Source organism: Acartia tonsa, chromosome 10 (genome assembly GCF_053477335.1).
Source record: "Acartia tonsa isolate MP-2025a chromosome 10, ASM5347733v1, whole genome shotgun sequence".
NCBI classification, from domain to species: Eukaryota; Metazoa; Arthropoda; class Copepoda; order Calanoida; family Acartiidae; genus Acartia; species Acartia tonsa.
Genome location: NC_137269.1, coordinates 20,334,965 through 20,361,507, shown reverse-complemented (window position 1 = coordinate 20,361,507; position 26,543 = coordinate 20,334,965). Strand labels below are relative to the sequence as shown.

The window sequence follows — 26,543 nt, the reverse complement described above, 5'->3', positions numbered from 1 at the left end:
TCATTTTTCCTTATTTTTTTCATAAAAAGCGAAAGATTTGAGTTTAGTTAGGTCTTTTACAACTGAAGAATTAAACCTTCCATCTTTCGTTGGAATATGAGTCTTTTTTCCTGTTTATTCGGCGTTCATGATTTTTTAAAAAGATAGCATTTAAGTTTTTAAAAGAAAATAATTTTTGATTGTCCACCAAAATCTGTTATCAAAATTATTTTTTATGTAAATGTATAATTCCTGTATTATTTTGTTTATTTTCAATAAAACTTTAATCAATCCAAATATGTTTTAATTCTTTATTAATATTTACAAACTATAAAGAGATATATACAAAATAATATTTCTTTCGTATTCATTCGAATCCAATGGATAAGAACCGGTTCTCATCCATACGAAAAACTATGTATAGCATCATATTATATCCAGCTACGAATATAAAAATGTACAATCATAAGATTAAAACCAGATTTTTTAGCCCTGAGGTGCCGAAGGCTATATATCCGCAGAAAGCTGTTTATAATACGATGCGAGAAATAACTATTACAATATGTTAAAATGTGCATTATTTGTACTTTTTTATTTTAATTAGGCCTTCTCATAAAAGAAGCGAGGTTTTAAAGGGTATATGAGTGAATATTTGAAGAAAAGACACCATACATAAATTGATGTACATCCTCTCAGATGATACAATAAATTGCAATTTCTGTAGTTTACAATAAGTGGTTGAAACGTTTGGACACTTAACTAAATGAACTAACAAATCAAAATTTAATAAAGGTCCCCAAAGTTGTTAGGCCAACGAATAAGGAAACGTTATTGTTAAATTTTGGGGACTAGTGTAATAAACAGCCCCTTCCTCCATGGAGATTGAACATCTTGTCAAAATAACGACAATTTAATATTAAAATTGCGAAACTGATAAGTTAAACACAAAGGCTTACTTTATTTATGACATTAGAATTATGTAAGTACAATAAAACAAAAAGAAAAGAAAATGTAACTACGGGTGAGATTTTTAAAAATTCGATAACAGAATTGCAAAATTGTAAAATATATTGTATTTTAAGTTGACATTCATATGGCCTTTCTTCTTCTTAACTATACAATATAATTCTAGTCTTGAAATTATGATTTGGTATCCACACATTTTTCCTGTTTGGCCGCCATTGGTCTATTCCAAGGTCTTAGCTCAAAGAATTTCATATGCCTGAAATATTTGAAAAGTTATTTACTAAGTATATTTGCGATTACTTTTATTTAATGAAATCTTCCAATTTTTAACATGTACAAAACGGCTTGCTTAATTGCTTCAAGATCCATGTCAGATCTATATAGGAAATAAATGTCTATAAACGAGCTCAAGTTTTCCAAGGAATATATGATTAAAACTCATAGTGCTCCAATAATCCATAATAAACTCTCATTGCCCAGAACGATAAGACCCATTATTTTACTTTATTAAAAATAAATTCATTTTTTTCATTTCATGTTGCTATTTACCTTATATTGATGTATTTAATTTCTAATCATAAAAAAGAAAATTTAAATTTATAATATGATAAATTGAAGAAAACTATGTTTTAAAAGAATTCGATTGTGGCGACATTTTGTGTGTTCAAATATTAAACTAAAATTGTAATCATCATCATTAACCCTTTGGTGATGGTAATGTAAAGAAAAAAATATAATTTAAAAAAATCTTTTAAAAATCATTTAAATTATTAAATATTTACTTTCTTTTAGATAGTAATGCCGGGTGAGGAAAATAGATTTATTGAGAAATAGATATGCATATAGAAAACTAGCCAATAGGGAGATAATTATATCGAGCCAACTCTAGTATTAGAAATATTAGATACATATTGTAGCTATTCAACAAGAGTCCGTGCTTGTCTGTAATGTTAGGATAATGTCGATTTTTATTTTAAGAAGGGCAAATAATTCCTTACCGCAACTCATATTATTTCAGAATTTTCGATATGAAGCACCCTTTTTTTTGAATTTTAATAATTGCATATATTTTTTCTGAACATTTGCCATTATTTTGTGTTTATTATTTAAACAGCTTTCAAACATTGGACTTTGAGCTTCCCTTTAAATATTATATATTTTGGAGGTTGCTTGCCAAACCCTATTAAAAAGTGAACCTAACGATGGCATACCTGTACAAAGCAGCCAGCTGTTCGCCAGACTCCGGTAGTGTTGTCCCCTTCGTCTCGGGAACTAAAATAGTTTTCGGTAATTAAATGTCAATTTCATTATAAAGTAGTAAAATATAAGTCAAGGTCTTATTTTTCTAACACTACTGGGTTCGTATCCCATGAGGGGGTTGGAGGAACATAAACCCCTACACTTTTACGGGGGTCATATCTTTTAGGATCCTTAAATAGGTAAAAACCCTGCTCAAAACCATTACCATCTTCTTTGAAAATTGTTGACAAATCAATGCAGCTGTTTACAAGGTCTTTCTTCGCACAAATACAGAAAAATCCTATCATATAAAATAGTATGTTTTTTTTTAAAGCCAAAATTCTCAGAAAAAGTTGGTCGGAATTTGTTGTACATTTCAAGGCCGGAATCAATGTTTTATGTCCACCGCACTTCCTTGTAGGCAAGGGGCAAATCAACTAATATTTAACCTACTACTTTATTGAAAAATATTTTCTGATTAGAAAAATTGGGCGTGAAGGAAACGAATTTGCGGGTATTTTCGTATTTTCACAGTAGTTTTTGAAAGGTTATTATTGCCGGTGGGTTAGGCAATTGGCCCCGCAGGGGCTAGATATAGGAGAAAGAAAAAATGACGAAACCCGCAACTTTGTATCCTTCATATGACCCGAAAGATCTTTGAAAACCTAAATCGTTATGTTATAAGAGTTTTACCTAAGAATGCCGCAACCATACCCATGATACCAAGCAGCACAAAACCAGCATATGGAAGAATCTGATTTATTTCACCCTAAACAGAAATAGATAGGCTCTAATTCCATAGGCATGATTTATAAACAGTTGTCCTCAGATATGTAAGAACAAATAGGATATCCTATTATATAAAGTATTAAGCTTTTTTGTCTGTAGCGAAGGATCTCGCTAACCGTTAAACCGATATGGTTCTCCTTTACAGTGAGGCTTATTATAGGTCCTGAGATGGTTTTAGGCTATTTTAATTTTACAAATATGTCTGGATATGGTTTTAGGCTATTTTTCTGCCCTTCCATATAAATTAAAATATATAGCCCCTAGATGCTAGGGGTGCAGCCGCTAGTATATCATAAAGCATTATCACAGAGAAAGAAATATAGAAGGACAAAAAAGGAAATAAAGTTTGACAATTTAAAGAGTGTAGCTTCCATAGAACATACATACATAGCTAGAAATAAAAACAGGTATATTATGTACCAATTTCAGATAGAAAGTAGCCACCATAGAACAAAATTCGATAGACTTTTATATAGTTATATAATATTATCATAGAAACCTAGATATGTAGAAATTTAATCAGGTACACTAATTTAATGAAAAAGTAGCCTCCATAGAAATAAGATTAGATAGACTCTTTTACAGGTATATGATCGATATATATAATGTATCATAGACACAATAAATCTAGAAAGATAATCAGGTATAATTAATTACCAATTTTAGGAAGAAAGGAGCCGCCATAGAAACAAGGATTGATAAACACGTACACAGGTTGATTCCAGAATTTCTCACACAAGTTGGAAATGCCTAGAGTTAGAAATAAAAAGTTTCTAAGTTAAAGTAATAGTATATTATGTACAAGAAATTATGTAAAATATAATATAAACATGAACCATTTTGAAAAAGTATAGATCCCTAAACAGCAGGTATCTTCAGGGAGGAGACAATGGACGATGAATTGATATTTATCCCCAATGATGATTTTAATTAACCAATAAATATTCAGTAAAAGTATCCAAAGTTTCTGAACAAACGAATACAATAAAATGGTTATAAAACTTTGGATAAAAGATTAATTATCAGCCCCACTATCCCCTTTCTCCCTGCTAGAAAAATAGGCCTGTTATGTTATTTTGAAAATTGAGTTGTTAAGGTTCAGTTGACCCTTCAATGACACACCTCTTTTTGGGACTTAAAGGGAAAATTATTTTTGTATTGTTGGTTTTGCTTTTTGGTTTGAGTAAGGTTTAGTCCAACTTTTACCAACAACGAAATTAATTTTTAAAAAAAATAAACCTATATGTAATAATAAGCTGTCGTTGGGGGCAACCTTTTCATCTGCCACCAAGTATTATTTATTTCGCTTGTTGGCTATACTTTATTTCTGGGTTTAGTCATATCTATCTTTTATTTGATCCTAACATTAATAATCTCCCTACCTCAATAGACTGAACCCACATGACAAACCAGCAGATATTGCCCAGCCCCTTGGCCAACAGAGACACCACCAGCACCGTGTAGTCCGTACCCGGTTGGTTCACTATTATCACGTTCACAAGAAACATGGCTGGAACAAAAATTAAAATGATACAAACAATATTTTATGTTTTATTGGCCCTTGAATCTCCATACAAAAATTCATCATAAGTATTTGTTGGAGTCAAGGAAGTTTAATTACAAAAAAAAATGCCAGTTAGCTTATCATTGGCGTGTTGAAAGGGGGTAAAAAATGAGTGTCAACAACCCCATTGAAATCGGAAAGGCCTTTTTCAACCCCTCAAGGTTTACAGCACTCTTCAAACTGGTTTAACCAATCGCGGTTTACCTTTATTTTAAAGAAAAATTATTGTGATTTTTTAATAATGAAGAATAAGATATTCTACCTTTGTACCATAATCTTCAATTTATCTATCATTAATGTATACATTTCATTTCTTGACAATGCACGAAGAATGAAGATAATGCTAATTTTTTTGTGAAAAAATGTATATAAATAACCATACCCTGATGATGTTTATGCCAATAAACGAAAATATTCGGAGCCTCATGTGTTGATTTTTGTCCGTTGTTGTGGAATAGAATAGTTGGTGCGCGTCCTTTTTATGAATGCATACCTGTTCTAATATTTGTATTATTATTTTACCTGTAGCTCCAGCCATAAAGAATAGATGCGACCATCTTCGTCCAAACCTGGAAGAAACAAAAAAAGTTACTTCCAGTATGGTATCAAAGGCTTATGCTATAAAAGAACTAATCCAACAAAAGAACTAATCCTACAAAAGAACTAATCCTACAAAAGAACTAATCCTACAAAAGAACTAATCCTACAAAAGACCTAAATTAAAAAAAACCTAATACTACAAAAGACATAATCCTACAAAAGACCTAATCCCACAAAACACCCAATTCTACAAAAGGCCTAAGTTAATTTAGGTCTTTTGTAGTAATGCCATTCATGATACCTGGAGCGAGGTTTCTGTACCTGGATATCTTACCTGTCAATACAGTATTGTCCAATGAAAACCGAAGGTAGCTCAGTCAGGGATAACAAGGAAAAGTTAACAAACATGTTTCCAGCTAAACAGAAAACAAACACGATTATATCCAAAGCATTTGATGCGTAGCTGGACAAAGTGTCTCAAAGATCAGCCATGTCACCTCATAACATTCAGGGAGATGACAGGAAAGAAAACCCCTAAAAAGGAGATGGATAATACCTCATTTTATGACGTCAGAAGGCTGTTTTTTAGGCACTTTGTCCAGCTACGTTTTATACATCCTTTGTTTTAATTGAGCAGCAGTTATCCATCCCAAAACTAAAAATTCTATGCTGCTTTTTTGGTTGTGTTCTGTTCAGCAACGGTTTAAAAGCTTTGCAGGTTTAGAGTATCTTGCAATTACAAGAAATACAATTAAAATATAATATATTGGGGGGTTTGTGTGTTCCTCCAATGCAATGTATTGCTTTATGAACAATCAAACTATTTTTTCACAATGCCTCTCTTTTGAATTTTAATCAATAACATCTATGACAAAATTAATTGTCAACAACTGAATTTGCTGACAAAATTAGTTGCAACTCCACAAAATTAAGATTATATACCTAAATTAGCAGAGTTTAACTGTCCAGCAAAGTAGAAGAAATCATTCACCCTATAAAATATTTCTTTATAATAACAACTTATTTTATTGTTCTAATAATTTTTCTTTAAAAATTTATCTGTTTAAAATCTTCCTTAAATAGTAATTTTACTTTTCAGTAAAAAAGAAACTCTAAAAGTAATTAAAAACGTTAAAAGAATCCGAATGCTGCTTTGTAAGATGCGCTACATAAATAGGCGCAACGCATTACCATGCACAGTTAGGACTTCTCAGACATAGGTCGTGCCATCAAAGGGTTGGTTGTCTGTTGGATGTTACTTAACCTAATATCCACCAGTTGATGTTAGAGTATTGGATCCCATTACTGGCGGATCTTAGATTCTCTAAATAATGATCTAGACATGAAGAGCATCTTCACTACTGTTATTTTCAATAAAAAATGTTATTGCCAGTAGCGCAGCTACTCTATAATTAGGATATAGCCGTCAACCCCCGTAAACATTTTTTAGTTACACTAAAATATATTTAATTACTTACACATAAAGAACAGCCATGCTGATGAATAATTTTCTCAAAGATTTGTCCTTTACCAAAGAAATTATTCCTTTTAGAAAATTCATACTTTTATTTCTTAATCCTAAGCCACTAGCCTCTAGAGGGGGGGATGGAATAGCCTAAAACCAATCATAGGGCATATATAAAGCTTCCTAGTAAACTAATTAGGAACAGCATGCTAGGGTTTATGATCCTTTCTTTAAAAAGTTGGATTTGTGTATCCAATTAGATCTCGAAAATGACCCGAACAATCAAGTCTAAATCAGTTAAAAGTAAAACACAATATAAAAAATAAAAAATATGAATTCCTAAATCTGTATCTCCTTCTTCTCCTTCATTCATATTCTTTAAAACTTCCTGAATATTTTATTATCTCATCTTTTATTATTTTTATTTTAACAGGATGACAACATCTATAAAAGCAAAGCTCTGAAATCAAACTGTAGAACAAACGAACATGAACACTTGTAGAATGGCAAAACGTAACAAGCAGAATATCAATCTAAAAGTATAAGATAGGAGCTAACTTTGGCATACAGACCCTAAATAAAGAAAAGCATCGCTTTTAAAAAGCACTAAGCAGCCACTATATTGGCCTTTAAATTATAGGGAAAATAGATTTTGATTATTAGAATTATGAAATAGATTTTGATTTATTAGATGTTGATGGACTACACCCGCTAAATTGCGCTTTAAAGTCTGCTACCGAGCTCTTAAAAAAGTACAAATTAGCTAATCAAAATACTAAAGTTTTACTTTTATGATATTGGTATTTTTTGTTTGTCGAATATTGAAAGAAAACTAATACTCGAATTAAATTCATTGTTCCAATATTGCTTAATAATAAAATAATAAGATTCCTCAAGGTTTTCAATTTCTGGATCTCTATTTGTTTTTCTTATGGTGGCAATTACTTTGGCTGCCCTGAAAATAAAATACTAAATAAGATGATTAAAAAACAGTAAAGAGTGTCCCTTTATAATTATAGCGAAACTATCTTTTGTTAATTTTATCTATTCGTCAGTACGTCTGTGGAGGAAATGTATTATTCTTAATTACTACCACGGCAATGAGTAAATATTTATTCTGAAAGAATTAACGAATAAAAGAACGTGTTTAAAACCTAAGTGACCTAATAATCTACAGTTCACTGAACTTCCCCTATCTGATTTTATTTCATGGATGAAGAAAATATTTAAAAATTACCCCTCGTAGTCTTTCTTGGTAATGAGAAATCTGGGACTTTCAGGAACCCAGGGATACAGTACAACTAAATATAATAATTATAAATCTAGGACTCTCAGGAACCCAGGGATACAGTACAACTAAATATAATAATTATAATTCTAGGACTCTCAAGAACCCAGAGATACAGTACAACTAAATATAATAATTATAATTCTAGGACTCTCAAGAACCCAGAGATACAGCACAACTAAATATAATAATTATAATTCTAGGACTCTCAAGAACCCAGGGATACAGTACAACTAAATATAATAATTATAAATCTAGGACTCTCAGGAACCCAGGGATACAGTACAACTAAATATAATAATTATAAATCTAGGACTCTCAGGAACCCAGGGATACAGTACAACTAAATATAATAATTATAAACCTAGGACTCAAAAAAACCCAGAGATACTGTACAACTAAAAATAATAATTATAAATCTAGAACTCTCAAGAACCCAGGGATACAGTACAACTAAATATAATAATTATAAATCTAGGACTCTCAGTAACCCAGGGATACAGTACAACTAAATATAATAATTATAAATCTAGGACTCTCAGGAACCCAGGGATACAGTACAACTAAATATAATAATTATAAATCTAGGACTCTCAAAAACCCAGGGATACAGTACAACTAAATATTATAATTATAAATCTAGGACTCTCAGGAACCCAGAGATACAGTACAACTAAATATAATAATTATAAATCTAGAGCTCTCAAGAACCCAGGGATACAGTACAACTAAATATAATAATTATAATTCTAGGACTCTCAGGAACCCAGGGATACAGTACAACTAAATATAATAATTATAAATCTAGAACTCTCAAGAACCCAGAGATACAGTACAACTAAATATAATAATTATAAATCTAGGACTCTCAGTAACCCAGGGATACAGTACAACTAAATATAATAATTATAAATCTAGGACTCTCAGGAACCCAGGGATACAGTACAACTAAATATAATAATTATAAATCTAGGACTCTCAAAAACCCAGGGATACAGTACAACTAAATATTATAATTATAAATCTAGGACTCTCAGGAACCCAGAGATACAGTACAACTAAATATAATAATTATAAATCTAGAGCTCTCAAGAACCCAGGGATACAGTACAACTAAATATAATAATTATAATTCTAGGACTCTCAGGAACCCAGGGATACAGTACAACTAAATATAATAATTATTAATCTAGGACTCTCAGGAAACCAGGGATACAGTACAACTAAATATAATAATTATTAATCTAGGACTCTCAGGAACCCAGGGATACAGTACAACTAAATATAATAATTATAATTCTAGGACTCTCAAGAACCCAGAGATACAGTACAACTAAATATAATAATTATAAATCTAGGACTCTCAAGAACCCAGGGATACAGCACAACTAAATATAATAATTATAAATCTAGGACTCTCAGGAACCCAGGGATACAGTACAACTAAATATAATAATTATTAATCTAGGACTCTCAGGAACCCAGGCATACAGTACAACTAAATATAATAATTATAAATCTAGGACTCTCAGGAACCCAGGGATACAGTACAACTAAATATAATAATTATAAATCTAGGACTCTCAGGAACCCAGGGATACAGTACAACTAAATATTATAATTATAAATCTAGGACTCTCAGGAACCCAGGGATACAGTACAACTAAATATAATAATTATAATTCTAGGACTCTCAGGAACCCAGAGATACAGCACAACTAAATATTATAATTATAAATCTAGGACTCTCAGGAACTCAGGGATACAGTACAACTAAATATAATAATTATAAATCTAGGACTCTCAGGAACCCAGGGATACAGTACAACTAAATATAATAATTATAATTCTAGGACTCTCAGGAACCCAGAGATACAGTACAACTAAATATAATAATTATAATTCTAGGACTCTCAGGAACCCAGGGATACAGCACAACTAAATATAATAATTATAAATCTAGGACTCTCAGGAACCCAGGGATACAGTACAACTAAATATAATAATTATAAATCTAGGACTCTCAAGAACCCAGAGATACAGTACAACTAAATATAATAATTATAAATCTAGGACTCTTAGGAACCCAGGGATACAGTACAACTAAATATAATAATTATAAATCTAGGACTCTCAAAAACCCAGGGATACAGTACAACTAAATATTATAATTATAAATCTAGGACTCTCAGGAACCCAGAGATACAGTACAACTAAATATAATAATTATAAATCTAGAGCTCTCAAGAACCCAGGGATACAGTACAACTAAATATAATAATTATAATTCTAGGACTCTCAGGAACCCAGGGATACAGTACAACTAAATATAATAATTATTAATCTAGGACTCTCAGGAACCCAGGGATACAGTACAACTAAATATAATAATTATTAATCTAGGACTCTCAGGAACCCAGGGATACAGTACAACTAAATATAATAATTATAATTCTAGGACTCTCAAGAACCCAGAGATACAGTACAACTAAATATAATAATTATAAATCTAGGACTCTCAAGAACCCAGGGATACAGCACAACTAAATATAATAATTATAAATCTAGGACTCTCAGGAACCCAGGGATACAGTACAACTAAATATAATAATTATTAATCTAGGACTCTCAGGAACCCAGGCATACAGTACAACTAAATATAATAATTATAAATCTAGGACTCTCAGGAACCCAGGGATACAGTACAACTAAATATAATAATTATAAATCTAGGACTCTCAGGAACCCAGGGATACAGTACAACTAAATATTATAATTATAAATCTAGGACTCTCAGGAACCCAGGGATACAGTACAACTAAATATAATAATTATAAATCTAGGACTCTCAGGAACCCAGGGATACAGTACAACTAAATATTATAATTATAAATCTAGGACTCTCAAGAACCCAGAGATACAGTACAACTAAATATAATAATTATAAATCTAGGACTCTCAAGAACCCAGGGATACAGCACAACTAAATATAATAATTATAAATCTAGGACTCTCAGGAACCCAGGGATACAGTACAACTAAATATAATAATTATTAATCTAGGACTCTCAGGAACCCAGGCATACAGTACAACTAAATATAATAATTATAAATCTAGGACTCTCAGGAACCCAGGGATACAGTACAACTAAATATAATAATTATAAATCTAGGACTCTCAGGAACCCAGGGATACAGTACAACTAAATATAATAATTATAAATCTAGGACTCTCAGGAACCCAGGGATACAGTACAACTAAATATAATAATTATAATTCTAGGACTCTCAGGAACCCAGAGATACAGCACAACTAAATATTATAATTATAAATCTAGGACTCTCAGGAACTCAGGGATACAGTACAACTAAATATAATAATTATAAATCTAGGACTCTCAGGAACCCAGGGATACAGTACAACTAAATATAATAATTATAATTCTAGGACTCTCAGGAACCCAGAGATACAGTACAACTAAATATAATAATTTTAATTCTAGGACTCTCAGGAACCCAGGGATACAGCACAACTAAATATAATAATTATAAATCTAGGACTCTCAGGAACCCAGGGATACAGTACAACTAAATATAATAATTATAAATCTAGGACTCTCAAGAACCCAGAGATACAGTACAACTAAATATAATAATTATAAATCTAGAACTCTCAAGAACCCAGAGATACAGTACAACTAAATATAATAATTATAAATCTAGGACTCTCAGGAACCCAGGGATACAGTACAACTAAATATAATAATTATAATTCTAGGACTCTCAGGAACCCAGGGATACAGTACAACTAAATATAATAATTATAAATCTAGGACTCTCAGGAACCCAGAGATACAGTACAACTAAATATAATAATTATAAATCTAGGACTCTCAGGAACCCAGAGATACAGTACAACTAAATATAATAATTATAAATCTAGGACTCTCAGGAACCCAGGGATACAGTACAACTAAATATAATAGTTATAAATCTAGGACTCTCAGGAACCCAGGGATACAGTACAACTAAATATAATAATTATAAATCTAGGACTCTCAGGAACCCAGGGATACAGTACAACTAAATATAATGATTATAAATCTAGGACTCTCAGGAACCTAGGGATACAGTACAACTAAATATAATAATTATAAATATAGGACTCTCAGGAACCTAGGGATACAGTACAACGAAATATAATGATTAGAAATCTGAGACTCTCAGGAACCAAAGAATACGATAAAACTAAAATAAATAATTCAATCAGTTTTATAACTAGGATAAATATAAATATTTTTTTTCCATTTATTTCTCTTATGTACAATCTACTAATCAACAAAAATAGCAGTTTGTTCTAATCTATTAAATATATTATATTTATTTAAATATTCAATTATTTTCATTTCAATAAAATTTCTTTCTAAATGTCTAAAGCAATGCAATGCTTTATTTAAAAACATTATGTATTCAAACCAGATTAATTTCACATGGCTTTTTGAATAGCTAGTAACTCACAAAGATCATGTTGATGATTATAGAATTTTTAAAATTTATTTTTAGCTTTAAGGTAGAACGGTAATAAGTTGATATAATAAGAATAACTTACACAGAACAATATTGAGTAGAGTTGTTATCATTCCAAAAACATACCAGTCATTTAACCACATAGCTATAAAAAAAATAAGAAATGTATTTCATTTAGCATTAACCAGTTTCTGAGTTTAGCCTGGCTTTGCTCCTGTGAAGGTCCTTATTTAAAATTTAAAAAAAGGAAAATAGCTTAATCTCTGTTTATTGTATATTTATTGCCAGATAATTTATAACAACTCTTGCTTAGAGGTTTAAATTTAGGTGTAGGTATTTAATCCCTCCCATGGGACAAGTAGGAAAAATTACTTAAATCAGAATCAAATTTGTGAAAGACAATCAGATTAAAGGAACTTTTCTATAAATTAATTAAGTTCTTGTAATATTTTTAGAATTTGTTTGAATAAAAATATTTGGGCCATGGGAGGAAAACAAAGTCGCGGGTTTCATCTTTTTTTTTCACAGTAGCTTTTGAAAGGTTATTTTATGTTAATAATTGCCCAGCAGGTTTAGAAAATATGCCCCGCAGGGGCAAGAAATAGGAGAAAAGCCACTGTGAAAACACGACGATACCCACAACTTCGTTTTCTTTCCATGATCCAAACATTTTATATTAAATAAATTGACCCTAAATATCCAAACAATTATAAATAAAAGCTGTTAATATAAGAAAGTTATCAAAGGAAATCCAAGATATACCTATGAAAGGAAGCATACATCCACCAAAGACCCACCAAACCCATCCAGAAATGAAAGCATATCTTCTACCTGTCTCATTACAATATTCAGCAACAAGAGTGTATCTTAAAATACATTGTAAAACAAGGATTACAACAGCCATAAAAGCAAAGCTCTGAAATGGAAGAACAAACCAACATTAACACTTGTAGAGTGTCAGAACTGAATAAGCAGAATGCATAAGTCTAAAAAACAAAATTGTAAGTAAATTTGTTGCAAATTAGGAATCAGTTTTCCAAAAATCAGATGAATAGGATAAAAAATATAACATACAGAAATTTTGAGTCAAAAAAGTAAAAAATCAGTATGTTTTAACCTGTGGAATTTCTAGTAATGATTATAGAGTTGCTACGCTTCCCAAATCGTACCTATTGTTATTGAAATCATCATGCAAAGTTTAAAAACATAATTCTAACGTGTTTAAACTAATGAAAAGAGCTAACCTAATTATAGAAAAGCTTCGCTTTTAACAAGAAAAAAAAATGCAGAAAGAGGGGTTGGTGTTTAACAAATACATGTTATTCCAATATATCGCAATTTCGTATTATGTTCAAAATTTTTAAAATTGTTCTTTCTGCTCCTATGTCAGATGTGTGACAATAATAGTAAAAGTTTAAGCACTTCTTTAGGCTATATTGTAATTGGGTACAAAGACCAAATTTCTGCAAAATTGTGTCAAATATCATCCATGTGACGTCATAAAAATGAGTTATTATCCATTTCTTCTTTAGGTGTTTTCTTTCCCACTTCTCCTCTCATCTCCCTCATTTTTATGACGTCACATGGATAATTTTTGACACAATTTTACAGCAATTTGGTCTTTGTCGAAATTGGGTGTTACTGAATGTAAAAAAAACATCTCACGAGAATAAAGTGGATAAAAAGAGGTCCAGGGAGTTGTATCCACTCCCCTGGCAAAAGTAATGGGGTGGAAACACCCCCCTATGGTTCTAACCCTACACCCCTCTACATCCTACTTGACAAGGGTTTACAGTTACACCCCCCTCGATTTTGGTTTAAGGGGGTGGTCAAAAATCGTGAGGTAGGTACAAAAGTTTAGAGTGCGCTTCACGCACCTTACTGTCAAAATCATTTGCACGCCACTGGTATAATTTCAAAAAAGAAACTCATAGATTAATTATTAGAGAAAGATATGAAACAATTTTTGAATAATTGTCAATAATAATTATAATTTAAGATTTTTTGATGGGTTTAGTAATTTGTTTTGTGGTGGGGGTTGGTCTAATATATTTTTAAGTTTGGGGGCTAGTATTACCACTTCCCACCCCTTTCTGTCTGTGGACTTTTTTGCAAAAAAAGAAACAAAAAAACAACTAATATTTGTATTGATAGTAGCACAATTCTATAAGTACAAACAAGTAATATTTGTATTGATAGTAGCGCAACTATAAATACAAACAAGTAATATTTGTATTGATAGTAGCGCAACTATAAGTACAAAAAAGTAATATTTGTAGTCATAGTAGCGCAACTATAAATACAAACAAGTAATATTTGTATTGATAGTAGCGCAACTATAAATACAAACAAGTAATATTTGTATTGATAGTAGCGCAACTATAAATACAAACAAGTAATATTTATAGTCATAGTAGCGCAACTATAAGTCTTACCCTACTCTGACACCAACAGGGAAGAAGCTGGTGGCAGCAGCGGAGAGAAACAGAAACAGATAATAATAATCTGTCACATAGAAGGAGGCGACTCTAAAAAATTGTATTTATAACAGCGATCAAATATTTACTAATTACCAAAGTTTTAATAGAAAATGTAAATGATGATGATTGCCCCGCAGTGTTAGGAAATTGGCTCGACAGGGTTAGAGCCCTCCGCAAGGACTAGAAATAGGAGAAATGCTACTGTGAAAATACGACGAAACCCGTTCCTTCATTTTCTTTCCATGATCCAAATTGACACAACCTAATCTGTCCCGATTTTGTATCACTTTGAAAAGTGCGATTTCAGTTACGTCATATACGGGAAAGAAAAAGGGAAGGGGGAAGATAATGGGAGAAAAGGGAACAGATTTTCTTCCCCCCTTCCCTTTTTATAAGACGTCACAGGAATCCCACTTTTCAAAAGTGATACAAAATCGGGACAGATTGGGTTGTGTCATTCAAATTAAGTCACAATTGAAGTTTACAAATTCTTAATATGCCGTGACAATCTTGTCAGTGGTTTATAGGAACAGAGCAATATCACTGTATACAAAACAAAATTACCTAAAAACTATAAAAGTAACATTTGTGATGTATACCACTTTAACTCTGCCCAAAACATCGCCAAGCTGACCAAATATCAGGGTGTTTATCAGGGATCCAACAACTAAAAAATAAATCCAATCTTTTCCTAGAAAGTCAATGATATAATTAGAAAGCCTTAAAATGCTACTTTTTAAAATGACAATTATCTTTCCTGTGCTATATATAATTTAGAACTAAATTAACTAATTTTTCTTCAAAAAAATTAAAGTAAATATACAGCTTATAATCTCTTTCTTAAACATTATAAAGGAAAAGCTTGCTGTAATCTAAATATATTTGAAGATTAAACAATAAAGTGTTATTACCTGTAGCTGTTATAACACTAGCTCCACGTAATGACTGAAAAATTCATACAATTTAAAAATCATTAAAAAAAACTGGACCTTTCTTTTAATGATAAGCAATATGAAAAAAAAAACAAGGATGACAACATCCAGAAAAGCGAAGCACTGAAACGGTAGGACAAACGGACATTAACACTTGTATAGTGTAAGAACTGAATAATCAGAATATAAATGAATAAGAGTCGAAGCAAATTTGTAAGTAAATTTGTTGAAAAACTGAATAAGGTTTATTGACATACTTACATTTTTAGGACTTGATTATAGAGTTGATTCGCTTATAATATTTTACTTTGTTGCCCCAGGAATCAGTATACCAAAAATCAGATCAATAGGATAATTAGATCACATAGAAATTTGATAAAAAATGAAAAAAAATCAACATGTTTAAAATGGACGTACGGACATTCTGGCAATGATTATAGAGCTGCTACGCTTTCTAAATTGTACCTAATTACTACAGGAATCACCATGCAAAGTTTGAAATCGATAGGACAATTCTAACATGCCTAAATAAACGATAAACGCTATTCGTTACGGACGGACGGCCGTACGGACGGACCGACCCTAATTATAGAAAAGCTTCGCTTTTAAAAACGCTTTAAAAAACATATTTGGAACTTTTTTTGAGGGGGGTAAAATGAGGGGTTTCAACGGTTTGAGGGATAAAATAATAAATTTTAAAGTTTGAGGGGGTAAACACCGCTCTACTCCCCCCCCCCCCCCACAAACTAGGACGTCTATGCTTGTAAGATCATCCAAATTACAAATGAAGTACCTTATCGCACACCCAATCATATTGAATATTAATAGAGAAGAGGTAGTTTTCATCTGTTGTATTGTACAAAACTTTGGTTCCCCCACACACTGTTCCGTCCACATCACACTTCTCGTACGAACCTACGATCTATATGTCATTCGATGTAAAGTAGTATGTTGTCTGTAGCTAAAGATCTCGAAAATGGCAGCTTTGATTGGGATAATAGAATATATGTATATGTATACTTGGAAATCATAACAGGGGCAAAATTTTCGTCAATTTAGCTTGCTAACATGAAACTCAGTTATTGGTCAGTTCGCTAATCCAGTAGGAGGGGAGAGAATGGAGTAAAGGGGGTGGAAGGAGGGAGGATCGTTGGTTTTGCCCGGTGCTTGTTTCACTGTATTAGAGAACATGAAAATTTTGTGTAAGCTCCAAGTAATAATATATCCATTATTAAGGGACACTGTCCAGGGAAACTTGGAGTGGTTTTTAGTCCTTTTCTCTTTCGACTTCCCCTCCCCCCTATCTCTGAAACCTAGGGGCTATGCTGCTAGTTCTAAAATATAAAAAAATTGTAAGGTTTTCGTTTTATTGATCTTGCTAACCAATGTACCAATTGAGTTCTCCATTTTAGGGAAGCTTTATTAAAATATTTAAATTGCTTAAAGACTATTTTGTTACTAGATTTATCTCTGGGGATCGTCATAGGCTTTTTTCTATCCTCCACCTTTAAATACAGAACCCCACACGATGATACAGGCGCAATCACTCGTTAAATAAAAATTAAAGATATTTATGACATGGAATAATATATATTAAACAAATAAGCATGATGTTTGTTTGTCAGTCTTTACTACCTAAGTTAAGCTTTGATTTTTTTTTAGAAAAGTCAATGTATGATGTTTATTTTTATCAAAAAATCACTCATCAATAGACCTCCTGCATATTTTCATTATTTATAAAATGCTTGAAAATAAAAATTTCTAGGGGTTAAATTATTTTGAAAGAAGGTGTATCAACTATTTTTTTTATAGCTAGCCGGTTCTTTTAGTAAGTAGTAGATGTAAAATTTTTCATAGAATTCAGATATGCAATCGGTTTTTTTGTAGACCTCTTATTTTTTAAGTAATTTAAGTTTTAAAAAAAAAAAATTAAGTCGATTTTAAGGTACTAAAATGCAACAAAAAAAAGAAAGAAAATGGTCATTATGAACAAAAATAGTAAGATCTTTAATTTGACACCTTACTTTTTCAATTCTGTCAGGTAATTATTGAAAAAATCGATTTTTTTAAACCCACGAGAATAAAAACTTTGAACTTAATTTTATTATTTCACAAATAAAAAAATATGGGTTCATATATACCATTAGAATCAGAAAAATATTACGAATCCATTGTAAGCAAAATTGAAAAAAAAAGTTTACAATATAGTATATAAACTACAATAAAAGGAATTATATGAAAATATCATATTATGTTGTACAGGCAACGTCTTAATTCTTCAATTGAGTATAAAAATGGGAAGGGGGTAAAGAGGGGGTAAAGAGGGGGTAAAAAAGGGAAGACAATAGTGTTGTCTGAACAAAAAAAATAATTGGCCATTTCTGTAATTTTTTAATTTTTTAATTTTTTTCAATTTTGCTTACAATGGATTCGTAATATTTTTCTGATTCTAATGGTATATATGAACCCATGTTTTTTATGTCTGTTTGAGAAAATATTTAGGTCTAAAGTTTTTATTATACCGAGGTTAAAAAAATAGATTTTTTCAATAATTACTCAACAGAATTTTAAAAGTAAGGTGTCAAATTAAAGATCTTACTATTTTTGTTCTTACTGACCATTTTCTTCTTTTATTTTGTTGCGTTTTAGTACCTTAAAACCGACTTAATTATTTTTTTTAAAAACTTAAATTACTTAAAAAATAAGAGGTCTACAAAAAAACCGATTGCATATTTGAATTCTATGAAAAATTTTACATCTACTACTTACTAAAAGAACCGGCTAGCTATAAAAAAAAAAGTTGATACAACTTCTTTTGAAAATTGAACATGAACGAATATTGATAATAAAGGTCAAACATAAACCTAAATAGAGAAAAAAAACAAGAATAGCAACATCCAGAAGTAGCGAAACAAAAATAAATCATGGATAGGACTCTAGGAGTACGGAGAAGGAGTTTTTTTTAGAGCATTTGTACGTACATTCTGTATCAGAATGACAGAAAGACGCGACGTACAAAGTAAAGTGTATACTAGTTGCTCATTGGTATAGGGAATCTTCACAAAAAATATTTAGCCGTCTTAAGTGAATAACAACTAGAAAAATCGCATAACACTGACAGACTAACGGACGGACAGACAATCAGGGATAAGGGATGGGAAACCTGACCGAAAATTAGGTCTCAGCCTCCTTTTAAAAGTGATGGGGCAACTTTTCTTTTTTGCCTATAAAATCAACTCATTTCCCCGAGTTCCTCATTGGCTGTAGGCCAATATCCAATAGCCTGAAACTTGCTTTTAGCATTAACCAATTAATTAATAACAAACGCGTCCCCCAGTTCATTATTGGCTAAATTAATTCAACCAAACATAAATTTCTGCTATTAGAAAGACAACAATGGAAACTTTCTGCTATTAGAATGACAACAATATATATGACGTTCAATCACATCAACTTAGTATTAAATTTACACATTAATAAATGTCCATATAGCAAAACATAAATTGAGAGATCGTTTTTTGAAGACTGAGTAGGATTCAACATTTTATACTTTAGAACAATGTGAAAAACTCATGTCTTTAGACAATTTAAAAGTTACATTTCATGTGGAATTGATAACCCATCTAAATGATCACAAATACAAAACTAGTTCAATATGTGAATAAAATTGTACTGTGTTTTGTTAAAAAAAAAATTTCATTAATTTTGGTAAAAAGTATTGCACACTTAATTGAACTTTTCTGTTAATATTTAACGTAAAATATTTTTTTTTTTAAATTCTTAATTTATATGTTTGCTATGGAACAATTAGTTGATAGAATGTTACCCATGTACTTATTCAATTCTACTTAATTTATTTATTAAAGCTGGGGAGCTAAAGCGGTGTTTATTTCTATATACAAATTTTGGGGTGAAGTAGATCCCCCCTTAAAATGTTTGAAAATAAATCAGATTTAACCATCTCAAAAAAAACTTTTTTTTAAATAGGGGGGGGGGGGGGGGTTTGGGTTGGCGAAGTAATAACGGGATTCTACTTAAAGCCACTAACATATTGGTTCTTTGAAAAGTTTTTATTATATTTTATGATAGGTGAAATCAACTACCTGAATTCTATTCTATACTTTTTTTCGTTGCATTCATATAATAGCCATTTCATCATTGTTCATAGTTTTCAAATCTAACTACTGCGTCATCCCGAAACTAGTTTTTTAGGCCTAGTTGGAAAATAGGCCTGGAATAATATTTTCTTACGTTTCCCATCCCTTATCCCTGCAGACAATACAGGAACAAATATAAACATCCTCCTGATTTTTAATGCTTTAAGACTTTGATGTTTCAAAATTTTAAATTAACTAACAGCAATATGTGCGACAGTTAACATATTCTGGTCATACGATAAATATACTTATATTTAAAAATGAAGTTTAACGTAGAACTAAAAAATCCATCAATGCATTTCTTTTTTTACTATGAGTTTTTTTTTCGTGGAAAATTCCTATGTAACTATTCTATAAATATTTTTTCTTCATGGTTCAGAGCCGGTTAGCAGCCAGCGGTAATGCTTTTGATCGGAGTCTTAATAGAAATATATATTTGGCTCAAGACAAATTTAAAAAAAAAACTTACTGTCTTCACAATTCCATTCTGAAGCATCACTAGAAAAATAAAAAAAATATTAAAATTTATTGCATCATAATAAGATATTTATAATTTGTAATCAATTTTAGTTCAACAAGAATGACAACGTCAATAAAAGCAAGGCTTGACAAATTGGACATTCACAAATATAGAATCCATTAATTGATATTCAACATTATTAAATTGTGATGCTGTCTAAAATGGTGCAAAAAATGGGGACAAATTTCAAATTGTTTTGGCGTGTGACGTCATACCCCCATCTCTTTTCTAGGGGGTTTCTTTCCTCCTTCCCTTTTCTTTCTCCTCACTTGTGACGTAAATAAACAGCCCCGTCAAATCAATTTGAAATTTGTCCCCATTTTTTGCACCATTTTAGACAGTATCTTAAATTGTACCTAATCGTTTTAGGAATCCGTATACAAAATATCAAGGATATATGATAATTAAATCACATAAGAAATAGTGTTCAAAAAAAGCATAAAAATTCTAGGGTAATTTTTTCTGTAGGAAAATTTCTTTTGGAATGGTGGATGTACCCTCCGCAAAACAGTTATAGATCTTCCCTAGACATATAAGAAGCTTCATTGGAAAGGAGGATCATATATGTTCAGCGGTCAGCAAGATCCTTTGCTAGACACAGAAAGACAAATCTCCAATTAATTGTTTGTAAGGATTACAATTTTCTTTACCGGGTGGAGATTGGTTTGTAAATATTTTCCAAAAATTGCGTCTGTCAGTTCATAATAAATTTATTTGAATCTGCTTACCTGACTATGAAGTACATATGTAAAAAATCAAAAGCTCCATAAATAGCCAACAAGGTTTGTAATACCCATATCTGTAATCCACAATTTTTAAAAGTTTTAAAATTAGATTTTTGAAAAATTTCCACGCAGGAGTAACAATATTGCAGAACAAAGCTACCAGAACCTTCATTTATACTGCACGTTAACCTATATCAAAGTCATAAATAATGAAAAATAAAAATAAAGATTTTTTCAAAGATAAGTCCGTCAATGGATAAACCCCAAGAGCCTTTCAGAAAGGAGTGAGAGGAGGTGCGATCATTCAATATCAATTCAGTTTTAAGATTTTTACGAACTTGTAAATGGGGGGGGGGGGGGGGGCATTTTTTTCAGGGCTAAACTCCTCCAAAACAGTGAAGATATGACGAGCTTCATTGTAAAGGAGGAACGTATCAGGTTAGACATCCTGTTACTTTTAATGATTGTTTTGAGTTTGTGTCATGTGTGACGTCATATGAATACGTCTAAAAAGGAGGGATGAGAGGAGAAGTGATAAAGGAAAGAGATGGATTATAAACGTATTTTTATGACATCACACATGACACTTTCCAGCGCTTCTGGATAAAGATAAAATCTTAAAAATTAGGAATCCTGAAAATGTTGAAATCTACCAAACCCAAGGAGATCATCCATACATGTAACCTAGGCAATTAAAAATCAGCCATTATTAGAATACAGTAAAAGACGTTAAAAGTTGTAACTGGACAAAGTGTCTAAAAAATCAGCCATGTGACGTCATAAAAAGGAGGGAAGTAGAGGAGAAGTGGGGAAAACCCATAAAAAAGAGATGGGTAATCCCTCATTTTTATGACGTCACATGGCTGATTTTTGAGACACTTTGTCTAATTAATAAAAGTTTTGCTTACTGCTGCTATGTCAGTAAAAGTAAAAGTAGTAATTGTTATTGAAGGTGGGGGGGGGGGGGAGAGGGGTTGGAGTGGACGGAATATTTGGCTTCAAACAGGCAGACAAATGGATAAAATGACAAAGTATTTAACAAATTATGTAGAACATGCTAGTTTACATTCATGTTACATTAATTCCTGTGCAAAGTTTCAAGTAGATCCTAACCTTCCCTATTGACGGATGGACTAAATTAGAAAAAGCTTTGCTTTTGAAAAAATGTATTGCAAAAATAATAAATAATAATTAAACAAGAAATATGTTTGTATTTTCAGTAAAAAATGAAGAATAAAAAAAAGAAATGTGTCAATATCTAAAAAATTGCTAATGAATTATGAATTGAAATTATTTTGACATGTCTAACTATGAAAAAAATAATATGTGTTAAATTATTTTAGCATGCTATACATTTTATTTTAGCTAAATTGGTGTACTGTTCAGTTTATGTTCGTTAAAAGTACAAAAATGAAATGATGCATATTTGGGAAATTATTATTTTTTTTACTTTCAAGACTGGTTTTAATCTTATATGTTGAATTCTAATATCCGCGGAAAGCTGTGCATAATACGTTGCTATTGTGGCGCTTTAAAGTACACTCGGAGGAAGCGGACAATTGCAAGTCGATTTAATTATCTTTTCTCCAATTTTGACCACTTTAAGCAACAGGATAGGGGAGATTTAAATTTGTCATCAATTTTCTTATCCCTGAATCCCTAGATTTTTTAGTACATGACTGCTAATGCATTGCTAATGATATTTTTCTCTAATTTTATTTATTGCACAAAATCTTCTATATGATGTTTATTAGTTTGAAAAGTGAGAGTTTTGAAGAGCAGGTACTTTTCAACTTTTTTTTACATGTCTATTAAATTACGTATTTTAGTGGAGTTTGATTTTAGAAGACCTAATGTGTTTTTGTTAGATTAATCGGGAATAGTCCCTTTCGTGACATCGCACCTTTAGGGGAGATTTGTCGTATTTTTAAAATGACTTTTTACAGGTTATTTTAGGTTAGGTTAGGTTATATTGGGTTAGGTGATTGCCCCACAGTGTTAGGTAATTGGCTCTGCAGGGTTAGAGCCCCCGGCAGAGGCTAGAAATAGGAGAAAACCTACTGTGAAAAATACGAAGAATTGCCCCTTAAAGTGCGATGTCACGAAAGGGACTATACCCGATTAATCCTCTATCTATCTGTTTGTCCGTCTGTAATCTAAGATCTTGCTAACGGCCGATCAATATTGTACTCCTTTACAGTAGAGTTCTTATTAATAATTTTAGTGGGGGTTATTAATAATTTTGGTGGAGGGTACCTTCACACCCCCAAGAGAAATCGACCCTAAATAATCATCCTCTAAGCTTTTATTTCTTTTTAAAATTTAAATTTCCTTCCAAACAAGTGCCCCAAAAGGCCTCCAGGGGCTTTGTCATTATTTATATATATCCCTAAATTTATAGGTAAATATATAGAAAATAAATAACAAAAAAATTTTGAAAAAAACATCTACAAGTGAAATCTAAATTATATATTAAGCTACTCAACTGTATAATCGTGTCGTCCTTGTTACCCTATTAATTGATTAATCAAAATATTGCAATTTTATTTGCACTTATATTTTTATCAGATTATTATTTATGAACATTAAATCAATATTTGACATGTTCAAATTTTTTACATGTAGTTTTTTAAAAGCGAAGCCTCTCTTTAATTAGGACAGGGCCGTCCGTCATAACGAATAGGTCTTACCGTATATATAGGCATGTTAGAATTGACTTTTCGATTTCCTGTCAATTTTCCATATTAAACTTAAATACTGTTTAATGTGTTACTTTACATTGAGTCAAGGTTTTTTTTGCTAGTAGTTGAAAAATTTACATAGTTGCAAGCACTACAAAGATTTATCGATTACCATAATTATTAGGCTTTCAATGTTTTTCTATGCTTTTTAGTTTCTCTCGATGATTTTTTTTAATGTTTCCCTGGGGATTTTTCAATATTTTCAGAAACATAATAAAAAAATCTTCGAACTCAAATAAAAACTCCTCCGATGGAAATATTCAATAATGTTTATAGAGCTCCGTGTAAAAATACTTAATGTTGGCTTGTCTGACTAGCAGATTTGTTAAGCTTAGCTTTATGGAAGTTGTCATCCTTGTTTCCCAGTTTTTATTAGTCTTGCCATTCAATATTCATGGCTAATCCGTCTGTTCTTAAAAATAAAAGATTCTATTCTAATAGAATCTATTCAATCTACATAAATTCTTTCATTATGGCCACGCCAGTATTGCTTCAAAAACACTGGATTATAATCGGTTCTCATCCATACTGAAAAATTATGTATAGCAATTTTTTAGGCCGAGCCTCGGCATCTCGGAGCTAAAAAACTGGCATTAATCTTATAATTGTATCTGTGAAATGCTGTTTAAAAACAATGCGATGATCACTATATATATTGACAGAATAGTTCGAAAACCTATTTCCATATGCGCTATATTCTAAAAATACAATATATATTTTTGTCGTATTTAAAGGGAAGATGTATATATATTACAGCATTAAAAACCATTTACTATCTATTTATCTTTTTTTCATACCTGACTTTTTTCCTGTGTCATTTTTAGTTTTCGGTTGAACAAATTTACTCTAAACTTTTACATTCCTTATCTAAAAAAGAATAAAAAGTAATAATATTTAATGCGCGAAATTTTCCCCAAAAAATTTCCTATCTGTGTGCGACTGTTAAAAAAACGTACTGTACATGTGTTTTCAACACGGCTTAGAACCAAACATGAATTAAATTTGGAGTCGTGTGGGAAATGATTTTCATTTTACACGTAATATTATCTTTTTTTAACTAGAAAAGATGTGATAATTACTTTTTAAAAATATTTTTTGAATACAATAAAAAAAGATAAAAATGCGATAAGCAAAATAATTCATTTTGATAAAATCATAAGATTTAGGTATTAAAAGTTATCCTATTACATAAAGTAGTAAGCGTTTTTTGTCTGTCCCGAATGATCTCGCTAACCGCTGAACCGATATTGTTCTCCTTTACAGTGAAGTTTCTTATAGGTCCTGGGAAGGTTTAAAACTATTTTTGGCCCCAAAAAATTTTTTTTTACTCTTTTGAAACTCAAATTTAAGATTGGATGAGGTCAACTTTTCCCCTTCCTACCTTAAGTGCCCCTAGAGGCTTGTAGGCGGCGAAGCCGCTAGTAATTTTTAAAGTATTGAATTTTTATTATTACTTTAAGAAACATTAGGGCCAGCTCTTTAATTGCACGACTCTTTCCTCAGTATTAATAAATTTTGCAATTTGAAGGTGGGTTGGTGGTGGGGGAGGTGGATTCCACTTAGATTATAATGGAATTATCCCAAACAATTTTTCCTTCATTGAGAGGTTATATCCGGTAGTGTCTGCACTAGTCGAGTAATCGATATTTTATTGCTTGGATGTTACACCAGATTTTCATGTACTTTGATAAAGTGATGCTCGCAGCTGGATAAATATCCCCCATAGCGACCTTTACCCAATCCCTCACCTCCTATTGAATGTAAGAACTGACCAAAAAAGATGTACATATTAGCAAGCTAAATTAACGAGATTTTTTCCCTGTCAACATATCCACATATATCTTATATCCATTATTGGAGTTTACAAAATCAGCGAAGATATGCTACAATAAAAGTTATACATTACTTACTTCCTTCTAAAACAGATCAATCTATTTGAAAAAGGTGCATTAGGGGGGTGCATACACCTCCCTATGTGTCCCCTTGGAGGGGTCTACTCCCTCTGTGAAAAAAATGCGCGCTTCGTGTCAATTCATCGTTCAAATGATGTTTTTTTTATAATTTTGAGTATGTTCTTTATTTAGGGGGATTTACGACCCCGCTTGTTGTCTGTAATCTACAACTTGATTTAGGTATAAAGGGGTATCAAAAATAGTAAAAGTGTGTCAAAATTCTGTGCACGCCACTGAATTTATACAAAACTTACTGGGTCAAAAATTTTCATTGATTATAACAATTGTATAATGTTGTAAATTGTATTTTTAGACAAGTGTACTTTTTACTCAGAAATTTTATCTTTAAAGGGACTGTGAACGTAAATTTTTCTCATCTTAATATCAAATCTTAACATTATCTCATTCATAATATCTCACAGATAGAGCAAAACGCGCTTTTGTTTGCTTAAAAAACGGCTTTTTCCGACGATTTTTATAAGGTACGGGGAAAGGAAGAAATTTTCCGTATTATATAAAATGTGCATTAAATTGCTTTTTGCTCCCATTATAGCTAAAATTAAACTTTTTCACATAGTTCTAGATTTTTCCTAACAGTTAAGCTGACTTTTAACATAATCCTTGCTTTAATCCAATGTATAGTTACTTAGAAATTGATAAAATAAGCAATATTTTTTTA

The 26,543-nt window shown here is 31.3% G+C and overlaps 1 protein-coding gene across 1 annotated transcript; it reads right to left on the bottom strand.

Annotated features, from left to right (window-relative positions):
• Positions 1-276: 276 nt before the first annotated feature.
• LOC145329611 (organic cation/carnitine transporter 2-like) lies at positions 277-24,781 on the bottom strand. The gene is made up of 22 exons (XM_080173902.1): positions 24,710-24,781; positions 21,808-21,855; positions 21,175-21,248; positions 20,396-20,424; positions 16,563-16,684; positions 15,749-15,782; positions 15,402-15,504; positions 14,793-14,885; positions 13,120-13,223; positions 12,440-12,502; positions 7,780-7,843; positions 7,436-7,497; positions 6,884-6,932; positions 6,556-6,624; positions 6,020-6,069; positions 5,412-5,493; positions 5,060-5,106; positions 4,356-4,483; positions 3,631-3,723; positions 2,878-2,953; positions 2,157-2,217; positions 277-1,201 (listed from the first exon to the last, which is right to left on the bottom strand). Exons 1-22 carry the CDS (start codon positions 24,728-24,730, stop codon positions 1,120-1,122), a joined length of 1,554 nt encoding a protein of 517 aa, XP_080030028.1. The 5' UTR covers positions 24,731-24,781; the 3' UTR covers positions 277-1,119.
• Positions 24,782-26,543: the final 1,762 nt, after the last annotated feature.